Here is a 24,007-nt window from a genome sequence, read left to right on the forward strand (position 1 = left end):
TTTTCTTATGTAAAATTTTGTAGCATCATCCAGGACTAATCCGCACACAAAAAAAAAACAAACAAAAACTACTCTAGAACATGGAACGCCATAGTGGAGTAGGTCAATTTCCACACAGAAAACACCAAACATGTAGAGGACACATTATAAGAAATTTTGTATTGTAACTAACTATTGTATGTAATATTGTAATCTATCTAATATTTTCTGTAATTATTGATGTAGTAGTATTAGTTTTTTTGGGAAATAAACACTTATTTATTTTTCATATTATTACTAGTAACAGTATCAATAATATTGTTGATAATCAAAAGCTCATTTCTCGGTTTATTAATTCTAGGCTGATTATTTTTTTTTCTTTTTTTCTATTGATCAATACTATAGCCATCTAGTCTAAAGACTAATGAGCTAATTTTTTTCTATCCTAAAATACTACTTGAAAAATTGAACAGTGAATTTCTCATTAGGAACTCTTACTGCTACGGCTAATTAATGATAGAAAAATTGACGGAAGAACTAAGTATGATTCTTTTAAAAGGACCAATAACACAGAAAAGACCGAAATAGTATATTTCGCACCTAGGGTCGAAAATGTACGTTTTCCGGCTCGAGATCGCGGTTTTCAAGTTCGAGACGAAGTCGAGAACTTGAAGCGTTCGAGAGCCGGAAAAACATTTTTGCCCGTGTTGCGAACGCTATTTTTCGCCACACCAAAAAAAACTTCCCAATATACAAGAAATTGGAAAATAAATAAAATTCAAACAGCTTATTTTGATAGTTTGAATCTTGGTTATGACAACTTTCACTGTCAATTAATTTCAATATTACTAATTAATAATTCACAATAGTGACAATATTTTTATACTATTAATATTTCGAATAATTGTTTGAATTTTTATAGCTCGCGCTTTGCGACTGGTGCAATATCTCATGGATAGATGGATGAATAGAATTTTCATTACTATTTTGAAATAATGTGATTAAAAAATTAATATAATTGCATATTTCACAGTTTTGTCTCAAAATATATCTAAAAAATTGATTGAAATTTAAATTACGGTAACTAATATAAAAAATAGCTAATAAAAGTTGAAATTCATCGACAAAAAAAAAGTCATTGACCGAGGTTCGAACCTACATAATGTTTGTAATTCACTGAGCTTTGAGTTCTGATGTATTACGCCTTTACGCTCTCGGCCATTGTGTATTGTTGATCGTAGAGGCCTGTAAGTCAGGTAACATACTATGTAGGCTACTATAATATAATGTATAGCGGCAAACTTGAAGCCGGATTGCCGGCATTTTCACAACAAAATATTGCTCTGAAAATAGTTAATTAAATCATAGAGAAAACATTCGAAGATTCAATCTTGAGTGGGCCTAATGTTTTCTCTATATGGTTTGATATTGAAGAAAAATTATCTAAAAGTTTTAATAATGAATTACCGAAAAATTACTAGGAATTCACCAGTAGGCTTACCTTAAACTTTAGATCTCTGCTGTATTTTCCTATTATTATTGTTGATTGTATTGCATTAAGAAGTGGAATTCGATAATAAAAAGAAACAATTATTACTCTACCTCACTTTTAAATATTGATACAATTATTGTACTTTGATTTCAAATTCGATTCTTCACTTTTAAATACTTGCGATACGTACCTTTCTGACAATGGACAATGCAGCCAACATTATATTGTTGAGGCTATGGGGATATCATCATATTCTATTGTTTGATATCAAAAACACAATAATAAATATTAAATTATGAAACAGTAATTTATAAAATATATTATAGACATGATACCGCGATTCACGATACATAATTATATAGATTATTACAGTCGTTATGAGATTATCTCTATGATTTTTGTGAGATCGGACACGATCAGCTGTTATTCAAGGTCATTTTACAGCCCTAGGGCCGTAAAGTTTTACCGGCCTGGTCGGAAAACAATCACTTTCGGCCTCCATATGACGCACGTAAACCAGCTCATTACATCCAAGTGTGGCGAAAAATCATTGACGAACTGAAAATTTCGACCTACAAATAAATTGTATCTTATTATTTATTTGTCATCAACTAACACAGAATGTATTTTCTACAAACCGACATTCCTGAATGCTGAATTATCACAGATTTCAGGAGTAAGATAGAAATACGGGAAGATTCAGTTGTAGGAAAAAACTAAAATTTAACCTAGATATGACATTCTTCATGCTAAAAACAGTCCTGATAATAATTCATCTGTCAACTCTGTTATAGCTGAAAGGCGTTTTCCTTCCACAAGATATGGTTCTTCCCATACTCGTACATCCTTTCTATCTCTTCGCCTTCTTCTTTTTCTTTTTCTTCTTCTTCATCATCATCTTCTTCTCACTTCTCGCTTCTTCTTCTCGCTTATTCTTCTTCTTCATCATCATCTTCTTCTCACTTCTCGCTTCTTCTTCTTCTTCTTCTTCTTCATCATGCATCATGCTCCTTCATTTCTCTCCTCCAGCATTTCTTTCATATCCAGTTCAGGTTGCAGGTTCCCGGTTTGTAGATTGACATGGTTCAAGTGGTCTAAAATTAGCAGCAAGTTGCTCTGTGCTACAGCGGCACTGTTTTCCACGTGAGCCATCTCAATAAGGTGCCCGAGACTGAAAAAATATCAAATCCGGTTCATCAACACGATAGAAGGTGGTCTTACTCTGGGGTAGTCTGCTCCTCCTCCTACTCTCTTACTTCTCCTTCTTCTCCTCTTCTTATTCTTCTTCTTCTTCTTCTTCTTCTTCTTCTCCACCTCCTCTTCCTCCTCCTCCTCCTCCTCCTCCTCCTCCTCCTACCACTACTACTTCTCCATCTTCTTCTACTTCTGGTCATCTTGCTTTTCTCCTCTGGTTCTTCTCTTCACTATCTTGCTTCTCTCATTCATCTTTCATTCATGATACTAATATCTGTCGCCTCCCAGCTGTTTATTTTTGTTCCTCTTCTATTTCACTTATTTCCTCTTCATTTACTATCTCACTTCTTCCTCCTCTTTCAAGCACTCTTCTTCATAATCTACTTCACCTTCCCCTTCATTGCATGCTCCTTTATCTTGTTCTTCCTCTCATCCTTTGACCTTTTCTCTTGTATTTTCTATCTTTCTCGTTCATACCTTTTCATACGACTTTTCATCCTCTCAACTTATCACTGTATTCATCTTTTTTATCTACTTTTTCACTCTCTCCTACTCCTTCCTCCATTTTCCTCTACATTACCTCTCATTGAGTTCATAGCCCAGCAAGATTACCAGTATTCATCTCCTTCTATCCTTCTCCTTTTTGTCCACTCCTCTACCGCCTGCCTTTTCTTTCTACTTTATGAATGCTCTTCTTTTTCTCTTCTCTCAATCTATTCTATCTCTCTTCTTCTTTCAATTCTTTTCTTCCTTCAAATTTTCTACTTCCTTTTTCTCCTTGTCTTTTTCCTACTTCTTTTTCTCAACACCATGTTCTTATCGACTTTCCTCCTTACATTTACATCTTCTCTTTTACATTTACATTACGTTTCTACACTCTTGAATAAGAATGATTCCCTAACTTCTCCTCCTCCTCCTGCTACTCTTCCTCATCCTCCGTTTCTCGTTCTCTCTTATTAGTTTCTTCTCCTCCTTTACTCCTCATCGGGCTCCTTCTTCACCTATTTTCTAAAATTCACTATTTCTCCTTTCTCTTTTCTCATATCTTGTCTGTCATCATATTTACCTTTATCACAATAATAATTATTCTTCACCTCGTTTATCTAAACCTTCCAAACTCCTCCTTCCTCCAGTGATTCCTTTCTTTCACTCTTTTAAATCTTCCCTCTACTCCTCTCTCCTCTCTCCTTCCATTTTATTTCTGTTTTCCTCTTCCTCATCCACCTTCTCCTTTCTGCCTTCACAATCGTCTCAAAGTTGGTCCGGTGCTAAAGTTGTTGGCCTACTAAACCACAAGTCAAACATGCTACAAGTCCGTATTTTACTACCACTAAAAATATTACATCTATATATATTTCTTTCTGCTACATCCTTTTCATTTAGTAAAGTCCGTATTTCACAGCCATGTTTTCTCATAATATATTTGTTCCTGGTTACCTTTTTCAGTGGCTGGTTTTGCTGATGAAAGAACTCCTTGTTAGCTTTTTCAACAATGATTGTTTAAATTATTCACTTTTTGAATGGAATCTTCTTTATAGTAATATTGAGTTTTTTTCAGTCACCGCGCTGAAATATGAAAAATACACCGGATACACATAACCTTACTATAGATAGCCTACTATTTAACAAGCAATTTACTATGGAATCTGATTAATAAACTGCCAGAATATTACGGTATTTGGCTTTTTTAGATGTCGATATTGAAATTTAGAGGATGTGAAATCTGGTTTTATGACGCTATTGATCTTTCTTGTTCTCCACCTTTTCAGTTTGCCTTTTTTCATCTCTCTCCATTTCATCATTTCGCCAAGTTTTATTTCTGAGCTACTGCTGAATCAATCTTTCTTGTTTTTTACCTTCTCAGTTTTCCTCCTTTCATCTCTCTCCATTCCACCATTCTGCTATCTTTCTTTTCTATAAGTTACTGCTGTTAGTGTGTTCTCAATTTTTCTAGTGTATTTCATAAATTTTCTTCACTACCCGCTTCTGTGATGTTCTAATCAAAACTAATTCTGATCTTTTCCTCGTGATTTTTCACTCAAACCTCCATTTTTCCTGAACTTCATGTTGTTGAGAAAGATTCAAAAATAATTATATTTCCACCATTTGAAATTATGTTCTTTCTCATATTAAGAGAACAGATCAGATGCACGATAAGATTTTTCAGATATTATCATTCAATTTTGTCATGAAGAATGAAACTGACAATTCATGCTGTGTCGTACAACACTATCAACTTTCATTCTCAGTGAAAAAGATGCATTACTATGATTGAGTTTGAATTATATCTCTCGATTGAACAAGAGCCCAGTGAAATTTGAATTTTATGAATCACACTTGGATAAATTTAGTTATTTACTCGTTTTGAAAATACAGTACTTCCTCCTTCACATATTAATGTCATACATTCCATGTTCTCAATTTTTTATTCAACTTTCTCCTTCTCATCCATTTCTGACTAGCCAACTCTCAATCAACTTGCTCATTACTCACTATTCTAAAAATGTTAATCATTTTAAAAATTTAAACTTATCACTTCTAATATTAAGATTTAATATATGTTCTCAATTTTTCATTCAACTTCCTCCTTCTCATCCATTTCTGACTAGCCAATTCTCAATCAACTTGCTCATTACTCACTATTCAAAAATTTTATCATTTTAGAATTTAAACTTATCATTTCTAATATTAAGATTTATTTCCATGACAAGTATTGAATTTTGGATCCTTAGTAATATGTCACTACAACAATTCCTAACAATTTTCAATCATAACTATTCTATTCAAGTATTATTCCTTGCTCTTGTTGGGTTCATGCCTATAATAACTCAATTTTAATACTAGATTCTCCTAATAACACAGGCCAATACCTTCGAGCCACTGAATTACGTTCGCTCATCATTACTTCAACGACTTGAAACCGACCGTCCAGTCCATCAACGTAATTAATGTAATTAAGGAGAAAACTAAATTCACTTGCGTTTTCGCGTTAGGTACTCGAAGTTTCTATTTCATTCCGATAATGTTATAATAACGACCTAGCTGGTAGAGTAAACATTCAGCAAGTGATAATTTATTACGCTATCATTGGATGAAATTGCGCCGTTTCTCCAGTGTCCAGCTATGGTGAGATTTACTCATCACTGTCAGCATTGGTTAAATGGGGAGCATTGATGCTGTTTATGTGCAATACTGACAGTTTAAAGTGAATATCATCATAGATAGGCGTACGTTTTTACGTTGGAGCGCTTGTTTTCACTTTCTTACTCTGTGAGAGAAAGGAATAAAACACTGCTCCGTTATGTTTACAAAAGTTTATTTTGGCTGGCAGAATGTGGTGGGCCTATACTGTACATGCTTGAATTTTCTCATTAAACTTTCTCTAGGCGGATTTGGAGATTGGGAGTATGAGTCAACTTAGCACACTCACTTTTTATCAACTTGGTCAATTGGGATTTACCACACACTCATAAATATAAACTTGATTACTGGGGATTGTTTTTGAGTCAGAGATATATGACTTTGATAACGGGATGTATTTGAGTCTTTCACTTTGCTCCTTCTGTAAATCTGTATTGAGTTAATAAAAACAAAAAAATCTTGTAGTACCCTTTTTTAAATATTTTTAAACATTCTAACACTAGTTTCGACCTACTTTGGCCATTTTCAAGTTGAATATAGCCAAAGTAGGTCGAAACTAGTGTTGAAATGTTTCAACGTTTAAAAATGTTTTAATAAAAGGGTACTGCAAGTTTTTTATTGTTTTTATTAATTTGAATAAAGTAGCCCATATAAGTGAAGTGATTTTCTGTATTGAGTTATCTGTCTCAAATCCTTCCTGTTCATCACTGAAAGTTCTATCTCTTTTCAGACATAATCAAGTATAAATTCCTTTCCAAAGATTACTATACTCCATACTCTATACTCTCTATTCTTTCTGGTTTATTCAAAATTATTAGGCTATCAAGTTTTAATCTCCCTTTAATTCAATTAACTACAAGTATTTTTTAAAGTCTGCATACTGTATTAATGTTCATATCTTATGATTGGTTTCTATCTAGTAATAATTATTGTTCTGACACAAGATTGCTTCATTTTCTTCAATAATTCAAACTCCTTCTATGACCAATCCATGATTGAGACAAAAAAAATCAAATTTTGGTTCTAATTTCAATTACTGAAGATGATACTACCAGATTAAAAGTATAGAATACATCACTTGAAGGTTTCAATTTACCATCTTATTTTTCAGAAAAACAATCATTTGAAATTTCAATCTTAAAATTCTAAGACAATCCTATAATTTATTTCGTATGTAGTCAGCAAGAAAGTTTTTTCCAATCTTCTTCTTTAGCTTCAATCATTTGATAGGCATCGTTTTCTGTCCAGAGCTGTACTTTTCAGTTGGATGTAGCTCTGGATCCCTAGATCTTTGGTAACTTGCTTCAGATACTGTAGCCACGAACCCTTTGTCCAATCATTATACCTTCCAGTATTCTTAACGTGAATTCGTTTGTGTCTAAATACATGGCTAAGCCAAGAATGCCGTCTTTCCTTTAAAATACGCAAAAGAGATCGCTTTTCCTCAACCCTTTGAAATACTTCTCATTAGTAATTCTATAGTCCATTTCAACTTGAGCATCCGTCTCCAACACCATACATCAAAGGCATTAAGTGCTTTTTCTTCTACTTACCAATAGTCAGTAGAAGAACCATAGATTGCAATACACCAAATACAATTTCTTATTAACCTTTTCCCCAATCTAAGGCTACAATATATCCTCACAAATATTATCATTGAACTTTTATTTATTTACATTTCATAATGCACAAATCAAATACATGATTAGAAAAGGACCAACAGGCCTAGCACAAAACTGAAGTAGGGCCTATCAATGTCTAAAAACGTAGAGGCTATGTTGCTTCACTGTTCTCCTATTATTTATCTTAATCAAAATCTTTCAAACCGCAATTTTTCACTGTTTCACTAATGCTCTGTTGAAAATTGGAAAATGACTTTATTGCGCATGACAAGTGATTCCATGGCCTACAAGTAATATCATCACTGAATGTACAAAATTGTTCTCAAGTCTGATTAGCTGTGATCATGCAATGTTAGCATAACTATTGTGAGATTCATATTAAACTGTCAGCCTTAGTTGAATGGGAAACGTTGATGTTATTTTATGGGGTGTGATGATTATTCGAAGTTAATCTCAAATTGAATCTTAAACTTTTAACTTTCAGCATTCCTCATGAATAGCATCAGAGCTTTCCGTTCAACTGCTGCTGACAGTTTTGAGTGAATCTCACTGCGGGCGCTCTGGCTCACTGGCTTGGAACTAATTGGAGATCTAGTCAGCTCGTATAATAGCATAGTCTTCAGAAGACTCTTCTGTGTGCAATACCTGCTTAGGATGTACTGAATTTAAATTCCATGCGATATGAAAGAAAGATGAATTATTGTTCACTCAGTAGGTGCAAGGTATTGTGATCATCTCAATCCAAGGATTGTATATGGCTATTATATACAGCTAGCTGTATATATAGCTATTCTATATAATAAAACAAAATAAATCTTATAGCACCCTTTATTTTTTAAAAAAACTTTAAAATAGTTGAACAACTAGTTTCGGTGATATATTACACCATCTTCAGGTTATAAAATAAAATAAAATAAAAATGTTATTTTTATTTTATTTTATAAACTGAATATTTTATTTTAATTTTATTTTATAACCTGAAGATGGTGTAATATATCACCGAAACTAATTGTTCAACTATTTTAAAGTTTTTAAAAAATAATGGGTGCTATAAGATTTATTTTGTTTTATTAATTTGAAAGTAGCCCATGTCAATAAGTGTTCTATATACTATCTTTGACATCAATCTACTTATTTGTTCATCAATGGTTCATAAATATAATGGAAACTTGAAAGCGAGACTTCAAGCTTTCAATCCATGATGGTTGTTTTCTGAGGAAGATGATCACAAGAACATTAGGCTTGTTGTGTATAGGTGATGAATGAGAGAGTTTTCTCTTTTCAATTTAGACCTTATAATCCAATATTTTCAAGTATTTGAGTTGGGATAAACCCTATCATAATATTATTAGGTGTGTTGGATATTATGAAAATTTTAAGTTGAATTTGGTTGAGCTGAGTTGGAGTACTTCAATTTACAATTATTTACTTCCATCATATTACAATTATTTCAAACTATGATAGCGCAGTGAGATTATGATTACCCACATTTGATTAACAGTGCCCTCGTGGGAATACCTTCTACCTCATGGTATTTACATCATCTAATCTCATTATCCACACTTTAACAAATGGGCTTATGTGTATATGATCAAGCAAGAAAAATGTCTGACCAACAACTTTTAAGCATTTCTATTGTATTTTCAAATTATTTCAACTATATCTAAATTAAAAAATCTATTTTGTGAAAATAATTAAGGACTGACATTTTTGTGAAGTGAACAACTACAAGACTCAACCAACTTCGGACTTTGTGTAACCTTATCTAAATTTGGGGGAGGAATAGCTCAGGGTTACCTTTTTACTCTCTTCCTATCATGTACTTTATTGTATGAATCAATAAAGAATAAAGTATTTGAAAAAAATAATATAAACTTAACTCGATCTATTCTATGAGTCGTAATCATGACTTGAAAACGTTGATTGATCCTGTATCAAAAGGTGCATCTTCATTTTAGTCAATACGTTCCCTGTTGATTAATTGATGATATTTTTAATTTGGTCTGGATCGTTTAGATAATTGATTGACTGAATAATTTAAACTCCAAATTCAATTTCTGACAACTATGTAACAGTTGAGAATAATAGTAATGTACAAGATCAGTCAACGTTGACTGGTAAGACAATATCACTTTTGTGATAAAACTCTTATCTAAAAACTGTTCCCAGTAAGCTCAGTAATGTAATTCATAACAGAATAATGAGTAGTAGGCCTACAGTAACTATGATAATTTGTTAATCTTGGGAACCTCAGTCTCACTCTTATAACACGGAGTGTGTGATTATGTTTCATATGAATAGCAGGTGAACAAGTTATAATGGAGTGCTAAATTGCCATTTCCTAAACATTATCCTTCCATCAAGTTCAGGGTCATATCCGCAAACATAATAAGCCATCTATTTCCTCTTTTCAAAGCTTCCCAGTGTTTGTTTTGTGTTTCAATGGCAGGCCAAGATAGTAGATTCATTCAGAACTAAATAAAACTATCACTTTGAGATCATATTTTTTTCTAAATCTCCAACTTGGGTATTAAAATTGAAATTAAACTTAAACATAATTTTGTGCCCTGATTCCTGCTATCCACGTTGCTCGTCAATCCTGAGGTTTTGATCCTTCAGTCCATCCTTGAATCCTTTCCATCCTCATCCTTAGATCCTAGAACAGCTCTCAAGAACAACCTCTATTGATTAGAACAGGTGGCAGATGTGACTTGGATCACTTTCATGTGGCTGCATTCTAGAAAGACTCCGTGCAAAGAATATGATCGTTTCTTCACGTATCATGATAAGAAGTAGGACAGAAGATTGAAGAAGGTTTACCTGGAAAGTAGTTTCCCTCTCCCTTGCCCTTGTTAGATCAAAGGTTGATAGATGATATCGAAGTAGCAAAACAAAAACCCTCCAATTGACATTTATATTATCTGCGTGCAATTGAATGTGGTTCTAAAAAGGTTGTCTTTTATCAAAGCTTCAAATAACTTGAAAAAGAAAAAACTTAAAAAAAAACACTTCAAAGCAAGAACTTAACAGTGTTTTTGAGGCCGAACAAATATCTAGAATATCTATGATTTGAACTGTTCATAACTTTCAAGCTTAACTAGAGCACTAGTCCAGGCAACGAATGCTCAAATAAAGGTAAGGAGGGAAAAGTTTGGAACACAATTTTCAACTCCACAGCTTTTTCAAGTATAGTAAGAGGATTAACATATCAAAAGTCCTCACCCCTATCCCCTGTGCTAAATGGGTGAGGGTGATTTGAAAGTACCATTTTTTCATTTTTCGCATATATCTCGGAAACTATGCATCTTATGAATATTTGTATTCTGCGCAAAATTAAATTTTACAAAATTACCAACCAGTTTTGTCTTCTGCAGTTTTCCCATATCTCTCATAGTTTCTGAGATATCCGCTATTGAAGGAGAGACATTTTTTGAAAAAACGCTTCTGCCTCCAATTTTTTCATCTTTTCGGCCTTATAATTTTTGAACGATCGATGAAAAAGTAGAAAGAAAAATTGGTTTTTCGAAAATGCATCACTTTAGAACATAAATATCTCGAAAAGAATCAGATTTATCGAAAACCTCTACCAAACAAAACTTTTAGGAAATCTATCAAGCTTCATTTTTATGTAGTTGATTATGTCAATGAAACACATTGTTTCCAAGATATAAACATATATGTAATAAGTGGAAAATGCAACTCTCAAACCACCCTCATCCCACATGATGTAGGGGTTGGGATTTTTGACATGCTCACCTCCAAACTAGTCTCAACAAAGCTGCATAGTCAAAAATTGTGTTCCTAACATTCCCTCCAAATTTCATTGTCAACTGATCTATTGTTACTGAACAGAAAATTTCACTCTCAACACTAAAATTGCTGCAACAGTCGTAGGGAAATGCGTAAAATAATGAGAATATACATTAAATTGAAGATAAGTCGATGCTCTATCAGCTCATAATTAGCACGGATTTTTTTCATCGATCGTTCAAAAATTATAAGGCCGAAAAGATGAAAAAATTGGAGGCAGAAGTGTTTTTTTTTTTCAAAAAATGTCTCACCTTCAAGAGCGGATATCTAAGAAACTATGAGAGATATGGGAAAAATGTAGGAGACAAAACTGGTTGGAAATTTTGTAAACTTTAATTTTGCACAGAATACAAATATTCATAAGATGCATAGTTTCCGAGATATATGCGAAAAATGAAAAAAATGGTACTTTCAAACAACCCTTACCCCTTTAGCACAGGGGGTAGGGGTGAGGACTTTTGATATGTTAATCCTCTTACTATACTTGAAAGAGCTGTGGAGTTTAAAATTGTGTTCCAAACTGATTCCAAGCAAGATGTTTTAGTTTTTGAAGCTCATGGTGATTTTGATTATAGAAATTCATAGTATTATTATAGAAAAATCATAAATTTCCTCTATAACTATAAAAAAATAATATTCTATAATTATAGAAAAGTTAAATTTCCTCTACAACTATAAGAAATTAAATCATATTACTTAGTACTTTGATAATATAAATTTAATACTAGTCTACAGGTAGGTCTACTCTGTATATTAGTTGAATACTTTTCTATTTTTTAATTACTCATACATTTGTGGAAAATATTTTATCAAAATTATATTGGAAGAGGAAACAGGCTAAACCTTTAATAATCCTCTTCCAAATTTAGATTGATATCAGTTATTATTATTATCGAGATTATGAATTCTATTATACTCAAGTTCAAGTTTTCACATTATCATAGTATGAAATGAAAACACACATATATTGTCAAATTCTACAGTTTGTTATTCCATTATGGAACAGTTCATTGACAGTGACTCAGTCGAATTTTTATCATAGTATCTTTGAAGAATCGAACTGTTTATTTTTGCATCATATAAAACATGAAACGGTAGCCTACTTTGATACTACATTCAACAAACATGTGGATCAAGATAAACCTTTTTTGCTCCAATTTGTGTGCCAATATTAGTATAATTATCATGGTATGGATAAGTTTAGTAGAGTAGCGTACTGGATTATCTGGCGATTCTTTTAAAACTTGAACTAGAACTACTTTCTCCCGTGGCGGTGGCACAGATCCTATGCAAGCAATATAGAGTGATCCAGCAATACTTCTAATAATTAATACACGCGGGTACTATTGGGAGATTAAAAATTAATGTGATTAAGAATTTCTCTTATTCCTTCCTATGATTTATTCATATCCTGCTTCTTTCTCTCTCTCTACGTTATCACGTTTTTCGCCTGTTACTACTTCCATCTATGCTTCTTACCACTTGTGTTTCTTTTTATTATAATCTGCTCGAATGATAAACTTTGAGTGTATTTATGCTAGATTTCTAAACTAAATTTATTTATCTTATTCCGCTTCTCTTCTCTTGTGGTGCGCGCTTCTCAACGTTTTCACTTTTTCTCATCATTTTCTATGTTTTCCATCCTTTTTCTATTTTCTCAATTTTATCCTATTTATTATCTCCTCTCTTACTTTAAAAGAGAATTTCCCTCGTTCTCATTTCTCTTCAATCTTCGTCCTTTTTGTCACCTCTCTCTTCCACTTGCTCACTTTTCTCTTCTATCCTTTTTCCCTATTCGTTCTATTATCCTTTCTCTCACTCTCTCTTGTTGAATTCTCTCATCTATCCTTCAATCTTCGTCCTTTTTGTCACCTCTCTCTTCCCCTTGCTCACTTTTCTCTTCTATCCTCTTTCCCTCTTCGTTCTATTATCTTTTCTCTCACTCTCTCTTGTTGAATTTTCTCTTCTATCCTTCAATCTTCGTCCTTTTTGTCACCTCTCTCTTCCCCTTGCTCACTTTTCTCTTCTATCCTCTCTCCCTCTTCGTTCTATTATCTTCTCTCTCACTCTCTCTTGTTGAATTTTCTCTTCTATCTCATCTCCCTCCTCGTACTTATTATATCGTCTCACTTCCACTTGTTCACATTTATCTTTCATCTCCTGTCCCTCTTCGTCCTTATTATCTCCTCTGTCATTCTACATTGTTCACATTCCTCTTCCATCTCCTCTCCCTCTTCGTCCTTATTATCCCCTCTCTCATTTCCCTCATTCACTTTACTCTTCTATCCTTTCTCCTTCTTCGCCCTTCCTTTCTAAATTTCCCACCACCTTCTCTTACTTTTCTTCTCCTTCTACGTTTGCAGTCGTTTCATAGATTCTTATTATTCCATTCCTATATAGTCTTTTATAAAAGTTGATTTTCCAGTTTCCTGTCAATTATAGGAAAAAATTCCACTCTGTTTTCCATTCCTGCTTCCTAGTTATCTTCCCCTTCGCCTAAAATGCAATCGTTTATAGATGCTCATCATTCCATATTAAGTATTCTATAAAGGTGAAATGAAAACGATATTGTCAGTTCCACATAATTTATTTGAGCCAAACATAAGTTTCAATGCACTAAGGCATCATCTTCAGTCATCTTTTTTTCGCTAGACTGAGGAAATTGAATAGGGGAAGGAAATTCTGGTTTATCTCTTCAGGTTTGGTAACATATATGATTCAAACCTTTATATTCTATAAAGGTTTATTCTTTCAATTACCAGTCAATTATAGGGAAAAATTTTCTCAATTTTGCATATTTGAAATTTTTCAACTTTATATTCTATAAAGGTTTATTTTTTCAATTACCTGTCAATTATAGGGAAAAATTTCTCTCAATTTTCCATATTTGAAATGTTTCAACATTTCTCATTCAACTACCAATATACTCCTCCCCCTCACAATCTTCATCCCACCAAAATATGAACTAAACTCTAGTCTGAAACAAGTTTTGGGGAACAACAGTAGCAGCACATCTATAATAGCTGGTTTCATCCATCAGTAAGTGTCTGTAATAACGCAGCAGCTCTCAAGTCTATTGCCTCAGATCACTTCTCTATGAAATATTTCAACAGGTTTGTCTGAAACACGCCGTTTCTGAACAACTATCAGAGTTGATACTGGTAAGTGACTCTGAAAGACCTCTCAGCCAACATCACAACTGCATCAGCCAGCAGTCAGAGCGTAGAATTACTAAATTGAAAGCTGAGTTTTTTTACGACTTTCGTCATCCTGATGATAGAGCTTCAGCGCGCTGTGATTCGCTTTTAATAATACTCTGCAATTGAGACCACTTTCTGTGATTATTGTTTTTTATGTATCCGCGAGAGTTGAAGAACTTGGAAAATGTCCTTACGTTAAGTTGATTCCTGGTCTGTTTTAAATTGCGGGTTGGTTTCGTGTGTAATGGTGTGTGGATTCAAAAAACTTTCCCTTAGTTTGACGTAATTATTTCGATTTTTTCTTGTCGTATACATGGATTCATCAATATTGACATGAGCTCTCGAATTACGTTATATTATTCAAGTTTAGAATTCATTGTTACTTTAAGCCGTCGGTCCCGGCTGCCGGAAAGCAGTCGTTAGGTCATGTCAGAGGCCCTAAAATTAATCAGATGCGACCTGAAAACTCTGACACCAGACCTGAGCCAGCCAGGTCACTCGATATTATTATTATTGTTATGTTATTCAATACAACTCATCCCCTCATAACCAGAGATTAATGCTATCCTTCTTGATGTACCCGATCTTAAAAGTTTTGTATTTTATTGATTTTTCGAAATGTATTGTGTGTATCGCCTTTGGCATGATTTTGATTTTTTATGGAATTTTGATTAGATTTTACTTATTTTGATTTTTTAGGGAATTTCAGATGTTTGGCTACTTCTAGAGACATAATTTTATTCACCTTTAGAATCAGTAATTATATATTTTAAGAGTTATTAACTCTTTCATGGTGTTGGAAGATTTATCCAATTTTTTATTACGGATGATGCCTAAGTGATTTTTTTGCTTGTGAGTGAGTAATGGAGAGTGAATTTTGGGGTTTAAAATCTACTGATGAATTGTGAAAAGATGACAGTACCAAATTTCAGGTAGTTTACAGTACTTTTTAGGAGTTTTCAGGCTTTAGTATAGAATGAGCATGAAATTAAATACCACAATAATTACTATGAAAGTCATACCTATATTAATATTGATTTTAAATTATTTGTTTCTTCGGATTCTATGCTGTATGTTGTTTTGATGATTTACAGTGGTAGTTGAAATTATAAAGTCGTAGATATATAGGTAGAAAAAAATAAAAATCTAAGTTCCCTTTTTTTAAATATTTTACTGTCGTAAGTAAACAATTTAAAAAAAGGGACTTCGATTTTAATTTCTTTGTATTTAAGAGTAGCCATAACAAAAAATATAAATAAAACATTAATCTCTGTAACTACCCTTTTAAATTATTTTATCACAACATGTTTCGGACATTGTGATAAAATAATTTAAAAGGGTACTGAGATTATTGTTTTATTTATATTGAAAGTAGCCCTAAATAGAAAAGACAAAAAAGGGAATAAATAGGTAGATATTTTAAAATGTTAACTTTAGTTCACAAAAGTTTATTTGAAAGAATTCTAAATCATGAATGGAAAATCAATATTCTCAACCAAATTTTAGCGCATTATAGACTCAAATTCGCAAGTTTATGAATAAATTGAAATTTATATAAAATTATCGAAAATTGATACAGAAGAAAGAACGAAACAAATATAATAAAGAGAACACTGAAAAATTCAAGGCACAATAATAAAATATATTGAAAGCAGTGAATCATACTTGTACGGATTGGCAATAGAGAATAATAATCAAGAACAATTTAGCCAAGAAAGCTTGGAATAGAAATAATCAAGGATCTCTAGATATTTCAATTTATGAGAATGAAAGAGAAAGCAAGATGGAAAATTATCGGGAGATCCAGTTTCAATTTCCAATCACTGATGGAATTGTAACTGAAATTGTTGTAGAAACTGGTTGATTTCATTTGCTTAATACTGTTTGTTTTTTATTTAATAATAGCTCTACTTTTCAGAGAGCTTTTTAGAAGATGCAAGAAACCTAGCAAAAACAAGCTAGAGTTATTTACTTTGTGGTACTTTGAACCAACCTTTCAAGCTGAAAAAAGCTGATATACAGGTTGGAAAAGAGAGAAGTTTACAAAGTGACAAGTTTAGGAGATCAAAGATCATAGGTGATTTTTATGTAAATAATGATCCATACATTCATATTGTGTGCATTACTATGTTTCAAATGTTGGTATTTCATTGTGGTTTGAACAAGTTTTTCATACATTGAAGTTTGAATCAGACTTTCTTATTTGTATTCTAAAGACTAGCATTCACTAATAATTGGTTTGTTTAGAATTGATTAGAAGCGGATTGATGTATCATAGAATATAACCAGATAAAGAGAAAATGTCACCTTTTCAGAGATTCAGTTAACTTGTTTAACAAACGTTTTGATTCAAATGTGATGTTGACTATATAAATTAATATTAAAGGGAGGAAGAATTCGAAATCAACCTAAATAATTAGATGTAATTAATCTAATTTTTACTTTTGAACTGGGAATTATGAATATTGGAGTAATGCATGATTTCATCCATGATCGATTTTATATTGATATTTAATATTGATTTTTGTGTTACATTTTTTACTTTCTATTCCTTTCAATAATTTCATAAAATATTGCGTTTTCAATTGTTTACTTGTATTAAGTGTTAAGAGAGCAATTATGGGATATTATCATTGTGCTCTCATATGTATCTCAAAATATATAAATAAATTTTGAAGAGATTGATGATAACAGTATATTAAGGGGTTCAAGATAATTCAACAAAACGCTAATAATACAGTATCTGGATAAAACACAGAAAGAAAGGAAAATGCATCTATGTAAATGTCTGTTAGTAACAAAAAAGTTGTGATATTTCTATTGTCCATAGCTAATTTGATCTCTGGAAAGCCATACTAGATTTTCTCTATTGTGGATCACTGTCTCCCTGGGAAATTACTTTACAGCTTTTAGTTACAATAGCCTTGACCTTTCATAATTTATTTTGCCCTCATCCACTTCATCTAATCAGTTCTATGTAGTTTATTCTTCATAATTATGATGTAGAGAAAACAATTTAAAAGTATTTGAAATCAGAGCCTACCTACTGTATATCTAACCATTTATGTTATATTGTATTCTATACTTTTAATTTTCAAACTTTGTAAATATCATTGAAGATAAGTAGATTTGTTTTCATGTTTTCTAATGTATTTAAAAACACACTCAATTCAGGAATTAGGTACTTCATTTTCTTGATTATTCACGAAATGAATCTTTCATAAGCTTTTGAAGCCCTTTTGAGCGAGATTTCATTCCAATAAATCCCAAAGTTCCAAGAATTATCAGCTCCCCAGGGTATGAGAGGCACTGCAATATGCTTTGTAGAGAATGGATACTTTTCTAATGGATCATACCATTCCCATTAAAACAAACTGTATCACATCATCAAGTAATAAAAAATAAAAAATTCAAGTATTCTTTTTTAAAATTTTTACTAACAACATATTTCAACAATGTCGTTTTCAAGTGAGTAAATCACATTATCTTCAGTAGATGAACCTTCTTCCTATTATGTGAACAATTTCTATGCTCTAGGACTCTAGGATAAGTGTAGCTGATAAGTATACTAGGAGTAGATTTTTCGAATTTGTGTAATGATTATAGTTTTTTAAAGAAAACAGGAGATCCTTTTTCAACGTTTACAGAACATTGTTGTGATGGATACTGGTTTTTAAATCCATGGCGGTGCCCATAAAATTCACAGGCAATGTGGATCAGGACATACAGATAGCGACCTGCGGGCAGCGGTCAAAGTGGTCATAAGCCAGTTACACACTCATCGATTTTTGGACGTACGATTTTTTGCCGTCCTTATGAATTCTATCAGATTAAACGGAACTTGACAAACATCATCTGTTTAATCTAATATAATTTGTAAGGACGGCAAAAAATCGTACGTCCAAAAATCTATGTAAGTGTAACTAGCCTTGAGTCATCAGTATCAGAGCGATGTCCGATTTCTATCGATATCCTCTTATGAACTTAGTGTTTGCTCTCTGTGTGTCCAGGCCCTAAACATTGAACATTTAACAGGATTATTAACAAAATTATTTTCAACAGGAATATATATATGACTTATGGGCTCATTAAATACATTTCTCATTGCTTCCAGAATTTTTTAACAATGTGTATTTTATAGGATAGTTCTTTACAATCGTATAGAAAAAATTAATTAAGTTTGTAAGACCTGCAAGACCTGGCAATTCATTGTCATTTGTGATAAAGAATGAATCAATAAAGATCGATCCTTTTTTCAAAGCTAATCCCAATTTTAAGAATGACCCTATCAGTCATGTTATCTAATATTTGGGAAATGAGGTACAATCAAAGCTAATCAAAGCTTTAAAGGGTATGTGAAGGCTATCCAGGGTCATAAATCCAGAAAAATTGGTTCAAAAATGAGTTGAAATCGTTTGTTTGGAAAACTATTTTGGGGGCTGCTTGAGGCAATCTAGTACGGCTTTTCATTAATCTTAGTTAGTAGTTAATAAACGTATACTTTTCCCTTGAACAATCGACAATACGATGTGTCTGAGAAACTCACCGATCAACAAAACCGTGGCTAAACCCAAAGTGGTCTGGCACAACCGCATCCTGGAGTTCTTCTTCTCTCTCCTTCTCTAGTCCTTTCTCCTTTTCCTACGCACCGTTCACCAAGCACACTACTCACACTTGCTTTCTCTGTCACGCGCGCACACCTGTTAGTCTCCTCTCTCCGTCTCACGCGCACACAACTTTCTGCACCGCAAAACACACTCGACAACAACGGTTCTTCTTTTAGCACCAGACTACACACAGTACGGACTTGACTACCTTCCAGTTCGGATGATGGCGACCTACTGACTAGTCAGTAGTCTTGCGCTCGTTGACTGACTGACTGACCTACGGCCTGCGGCCAGTCTGTCACCCCCCCACCCTAAATAGTCCTTCTTTACTTTCTTCATTTTCTTCTCGGTTACCTTCTTTTACTACTTTTCCTTCGCCTCTTTCTACGCGTCTTCATTCTCTGAAGAGGTCCTTCGTCTTTACTTTCTTCTCTGTTACCTTCTTTATCTACTTTCCTTTCACCTCTTTCTGCTTCTTCATTTTCTGAAGAGGTCCTTCTTTACTTTTATTTATTCTCGGTTACCTCCTTTTATACTATCTTTTCCTCCGCCTCTTTCTACGATTTTCTTACGAATTTTCTATTCGTCACAGCTTTTTCACCTTTTTTATCTCTATTTTTATTTTGCCTGATTTTATAGCTATTTTCTCAGCCAATTTTTTTTTGGCAACATCTACTTTTATCACAACTACTTCCACCAACAACCATTTTGCTGTTCATTCTCCTTTATCTCTATGGTCTTCCATTCTTACATCTTTCTTCTTCTGTTTAGTCTACTTTTCTGATTCTTCTTGACTTTTTTTATCAATTATCTTCTCTCTTTTCCTCTTAAATCTCCTTTTTCATTCAACTTCATGTTTCACTCTTTTTCTTCACAATCTGCTGCTCTTCGGTTTCATCCTAATCTCTTTCAATTCCTCCACCTTCTCTAAAATTCCCACATTTACATTTTTGTTCATTTTCAATCCATGATATTTTCCCTCCTTATTCTTTTCAATCTTTATTATTCTCCATTTTTCAAACCACCTCCTTTTTCTCATTATCAGAGCTTTCTCTTTCTCATTTTCCTGATCATTTACCCCTTCCTTCTCCTCCTTCATTTTCATCTCCTTTCATTCCTCTCATTTTTCCTCTCTCATAGCATTATTTCTATCTTCTTTTCCTCCATCTTCTCCTGTTTTGTTCCTCCATTCGATAAATTTTTCTCTTCGTCTCTTCGTAGCCACATTATCTAACTCATCCTCCTCTTTCATCAATGCATCAACTTGTAACTTTTTATCTTCCTGCTTTTTCACTGACACGCGTTTAACAGCTTTTTCCCTTCTAATCTATCCTTCCTTTTTTCACTTTTGTCAGTCATCCAACCTCTCAACTTCTCTTCCTCTTCTACGTTTTCTTATCATGTTTCTTCTCCTTCTATTCAATTCAAAAATTAATTTATTCCACACAACACAATATTAATTATTACAAAACATTGTACCAGCTAAAAATACAAAATAAAGAAATACTAATGAACTAATCGAATACTTCCTTCTATTTCATTTCCATTTATCTTCCCCTCATTATCAAAAATCCTCTCCTGCTTCCATATTTAACAAACTTTGCTCATCAGCTTTTTCATCTTTCACTCTGCTTAATAATTCTCTCCTTTATTTCCTCATTTTTCTTTTTCTGGTCAAGTAGACGCCTCTCGTGAGAGGAAGGGAAGACCTCCCATGCTTCTTCTACTTTCTCCTTCATGATTTTTTTCTTTCTTATCTTGATTTCTTTCGACATCTCCACCATAACTCATCTTCCTCCCCAGGTTCATCGCATTCTTGTCTACCTTTTCTTCATCGTCTCCTTTCCCCTTTCTCCTCAAACTGGACAAGTTCAGTGAGGAGGAGACTCTACTCCTCTTTCTCTTCCCCTCCTCTTCTCATTAATTCATATTTTTCTCATCTTATTTCCCTTCTACATCTGCTCTATCATCTATTTTTTCTCTCTCCTTCATCTTCCTTTCTCCTATATCTTCCACTCTTCTACATTTTCCGTCCACCTCTTCTCGATCTCCTCATTAGTTGAGGAGAAAGGTCCTCAACTAAACATTTTATTTGGGGGGGGGGGGAAACACCCCCCTCCTCTTTTCCCACTTCTCCCCTGTTTCATTCATTCTCTCATCCATCACTCATCTTCCTCCTCAGCTTTATCATCCTCTCTCACCTGTCCTTCATCTTTCCCCGTGCCTTCCCCCCTCCTCCTTATCTGCACATGATTGGTGAGAGGTGACTCCCCCTTCCAAATAGTATAAATACACCACGACTCCTCTACCAGCTGTACAGAACTCTACCTATAGTGAGAGTCACTTTAAAGTGTCAGCATAGTTAGAATGAGAAGCATCGATGTAAGTCATAAGGAATTATTCTGTCATTGAAATGCTGATAGAAAAGTGAGATTCTCTTGGAAATTTTAGTATTCCTTGTAAATAGCCTAATTTTGTTGCTTCAGTTGAACATGAACCTATTCAAACTACGCTGAAAGTTTAGAGTGAATTTCAATCTATAGCAGCATTATGCAGGAAGTATAAAAATCTCTAAGGAACACTTATTGAAATGGGCTGCTTTTAAATTCATAAAACAAAATAAAACTTGTAGCACCCTTTGTAGCACCCCGTTCTAGAACCTGAAGATGGTGTAAACCGAAACTAGTTGTTCAACTATTTTAAGTTTTTTAATAAATAAAGAGTGCTACAAGTTTTATTTTGTTTTATCTCTAAGGAAGTATATAGAAGCTATAGTGAGGTCCACGTTATAATGGCAGTTTGATTAGCAATGGTACTGCTATCCTTGTCTATCATTCAACAAAGCGGATAACGCTATCTCTTTCTCGCTTTGCTCTGTTGCCAGATCGTCTTTAAACAATGTCGTCGTCGTCGTCGTCGTCTTGTTACAGGGGTAGGCATTAATACCTGTTCCGCCTTCAAACATTCTCGCACCTTTTTCTTGGTCTAAAAACAATGTAAAATTAATAATTAATTAACAAAATATTTCATCTCAATTATGAAAATTCATTATAAAATTATTGAAAACTATAATTTCTTGTTTAATAAAATATATTTGATTATTTCAAACGAGAATGAACAGTTAATATTACATCAATAAACCTGTATCAGCTACCGTCTATAGAAGGCATTAACAAGACAGAGGATCGGCCACGTTCTTCTTCTATCTTTCTGTATCAGCTACCGTCTATAGGAGGCATTGACAAGAGAGAGGATCGGCATCGTTGTTCTCCTACATTAATTCTCAACTGTTATTATAACGTGGACCTCACTATAGGAAATGTCAGCATTCCTTGAAAATAGCTTAACTTTGTTGTTTCAGTTGAAAATCAACCTATTCAAACTACACTGACAGTTTTGAGTGAATCTCAATCTATAGCAGCATAATGCAGCAAGTACGGTATTGATTGATTGAGTACTTTATTTAGACCTATGTGGATTACATTATATATTGGCTTATACACTTATATACAATAGTTCACAATACAACAAAGTTTTAGATAAATGTACATAATATAGACTGAGGAAATTATTATTGAACTGATATGAAAAAAGAAATTTAGAATAGCTATAGATAGCATTGCTCTGCATCTACATAAATTAGCGGAGCTTTGGACATATCAATGTCCATTCTACGGAAAGAATATTCCTTAAGTATCCTTCCCAGTAACTAGTAGTTCTGTGAACAGTAGACCTCGCGCTCAGTAAGTTACATTGACCTGTTGTTATGTTTTCTCAAAAATTAATAAATAATTCATCAATTTAAAATGTCTAGAAAAAATCCTAAATAAACGTAGAGCTTTCTGTCCTATCGTGCCGTGACGTGTCGTCCCGGAATGTGAGTGTGAGCGCTGTTATCAGGTCTGGCTGCAACTGTCTACAACGTTGATGGAAAGATACATTTTCAAGATGTTCGATGTTTTTGAACGGGTAGTATTATAGTCCATTAAACAGCTGATTCATGATGAATAATTCTATAGTCTGATTTTTACTCTAATATTGGCGTATGAAAGAGGCTCCTTTTATATTATCCTCGAAATGCAAAATTTCCAAAAACCTTGTATATACGTCGACGCGCAATTTAAAAAGGAACATAAAAAATTTCATGAAAATCTATTTCCGTGTTTCGCCGTAAATGCGCAACATAAAAACATATAAACATTTAAACATTAATAGAAATGCCAAACCGTCGACTTGAATCTTAGACCTCACTCCACTCGGTCAACAACTCTCAAGTATCAGAAGCTTTAAAGAAGTATAAAAGCTATATGATTTGAACCTTACTATAGCATCATATAATATGAAGCAAGTATAGAAATATGCAGCAAGTAGTAAGTTAGCAGAGGATGCTTCCTGAACAGGCAAGTTCCTTGACCTGCATTTGAGCGTGAAAGAGTTGACCGGTTGGTTGGCAGGTAGGCAGGTGGGTACCGTTCACACAGTGACAGTACCGTTTTTTCTTGCGGCCACTTTGATCCAAATTGAAAAATAAATAGCAACTTATCGCCTGCGGGTAGGCAGCACCACAGAAAAGAGAATCTACGTTTCTTTACTCTGTGTCAGCATTTGGATGAATGGGGAGCAGTTATGAGAAATACTGACAATTTATAGAGTGTATAGTAAATTGAAACGTTCCGTGTTGGCATTGCCATAGCTTCTAGCTGGAAAATTATTGGTTTGAAATGGTCTGCTCTATTGTCACGACCTCGATTGCTGGAAAATAATATAAAAAGGGTACAGTACCGTAGATATTGTTGGATATAATATTCTCATATTTTTTAGGTACTTTTGTAAGGATGTTTTGTAGTTTTTCGAGCCTATGAAAAAAGATTCCCTGCTTCATCTTCTCATTGATGGATCCTTCTGTAAATTGATAGCCCTGTATAATTCATGGCATCCCTGCAATAAAAATACGGTAGTGTC

At 33.5% G+C, this 24,007-nt stretch overlaps 1 protein-coding gene across 2 annotated transcripts in view; it reads right to left on the minus strand.

The window, feature by feature from the left end:
* Positions 1-19,324, minus strand: part of LOC111056832 — a 79,848-nt gene extending 60,524 nt beyond the window's left edge. The window contains exon 1 of one of the 2 annotated variants that reach the window (XM_039432073.1): positions 18,985-19,313. In XM_039432073.1, coding sequence (XP_039288007.1) covers positions 18,985-19,033 — 49 coding nt within the window. In that variant the 5' untranslated portion in view covers positions 19,034-19,313. Of the gene's footprint in view, positions 1-18,984 lie in introns of both variants that reach the window. The other variant, XM_039432074.1, reaches the window with a different exon arrangement.
* Between the last annotated feature and the right edge of the window lie 4,683 nt (positions 19,325-24,007).

Source organism: Nilaparvata lugens, chromosome 7 (assembly GCF_014356525.2).
Source record: "Nilaparvata lugens isolate BPH chromosome 7, ASM1435652v1, whole genome shotgun sequence".
In the NCBI taxonomy this organism is placed as follows: domain Eukaryota; kingdom Metazoa; phylum Arthropoda; class Insecta; order Hemiptera; family Delphacidae; genus Nilaparvata; species Nilaparvata lugens.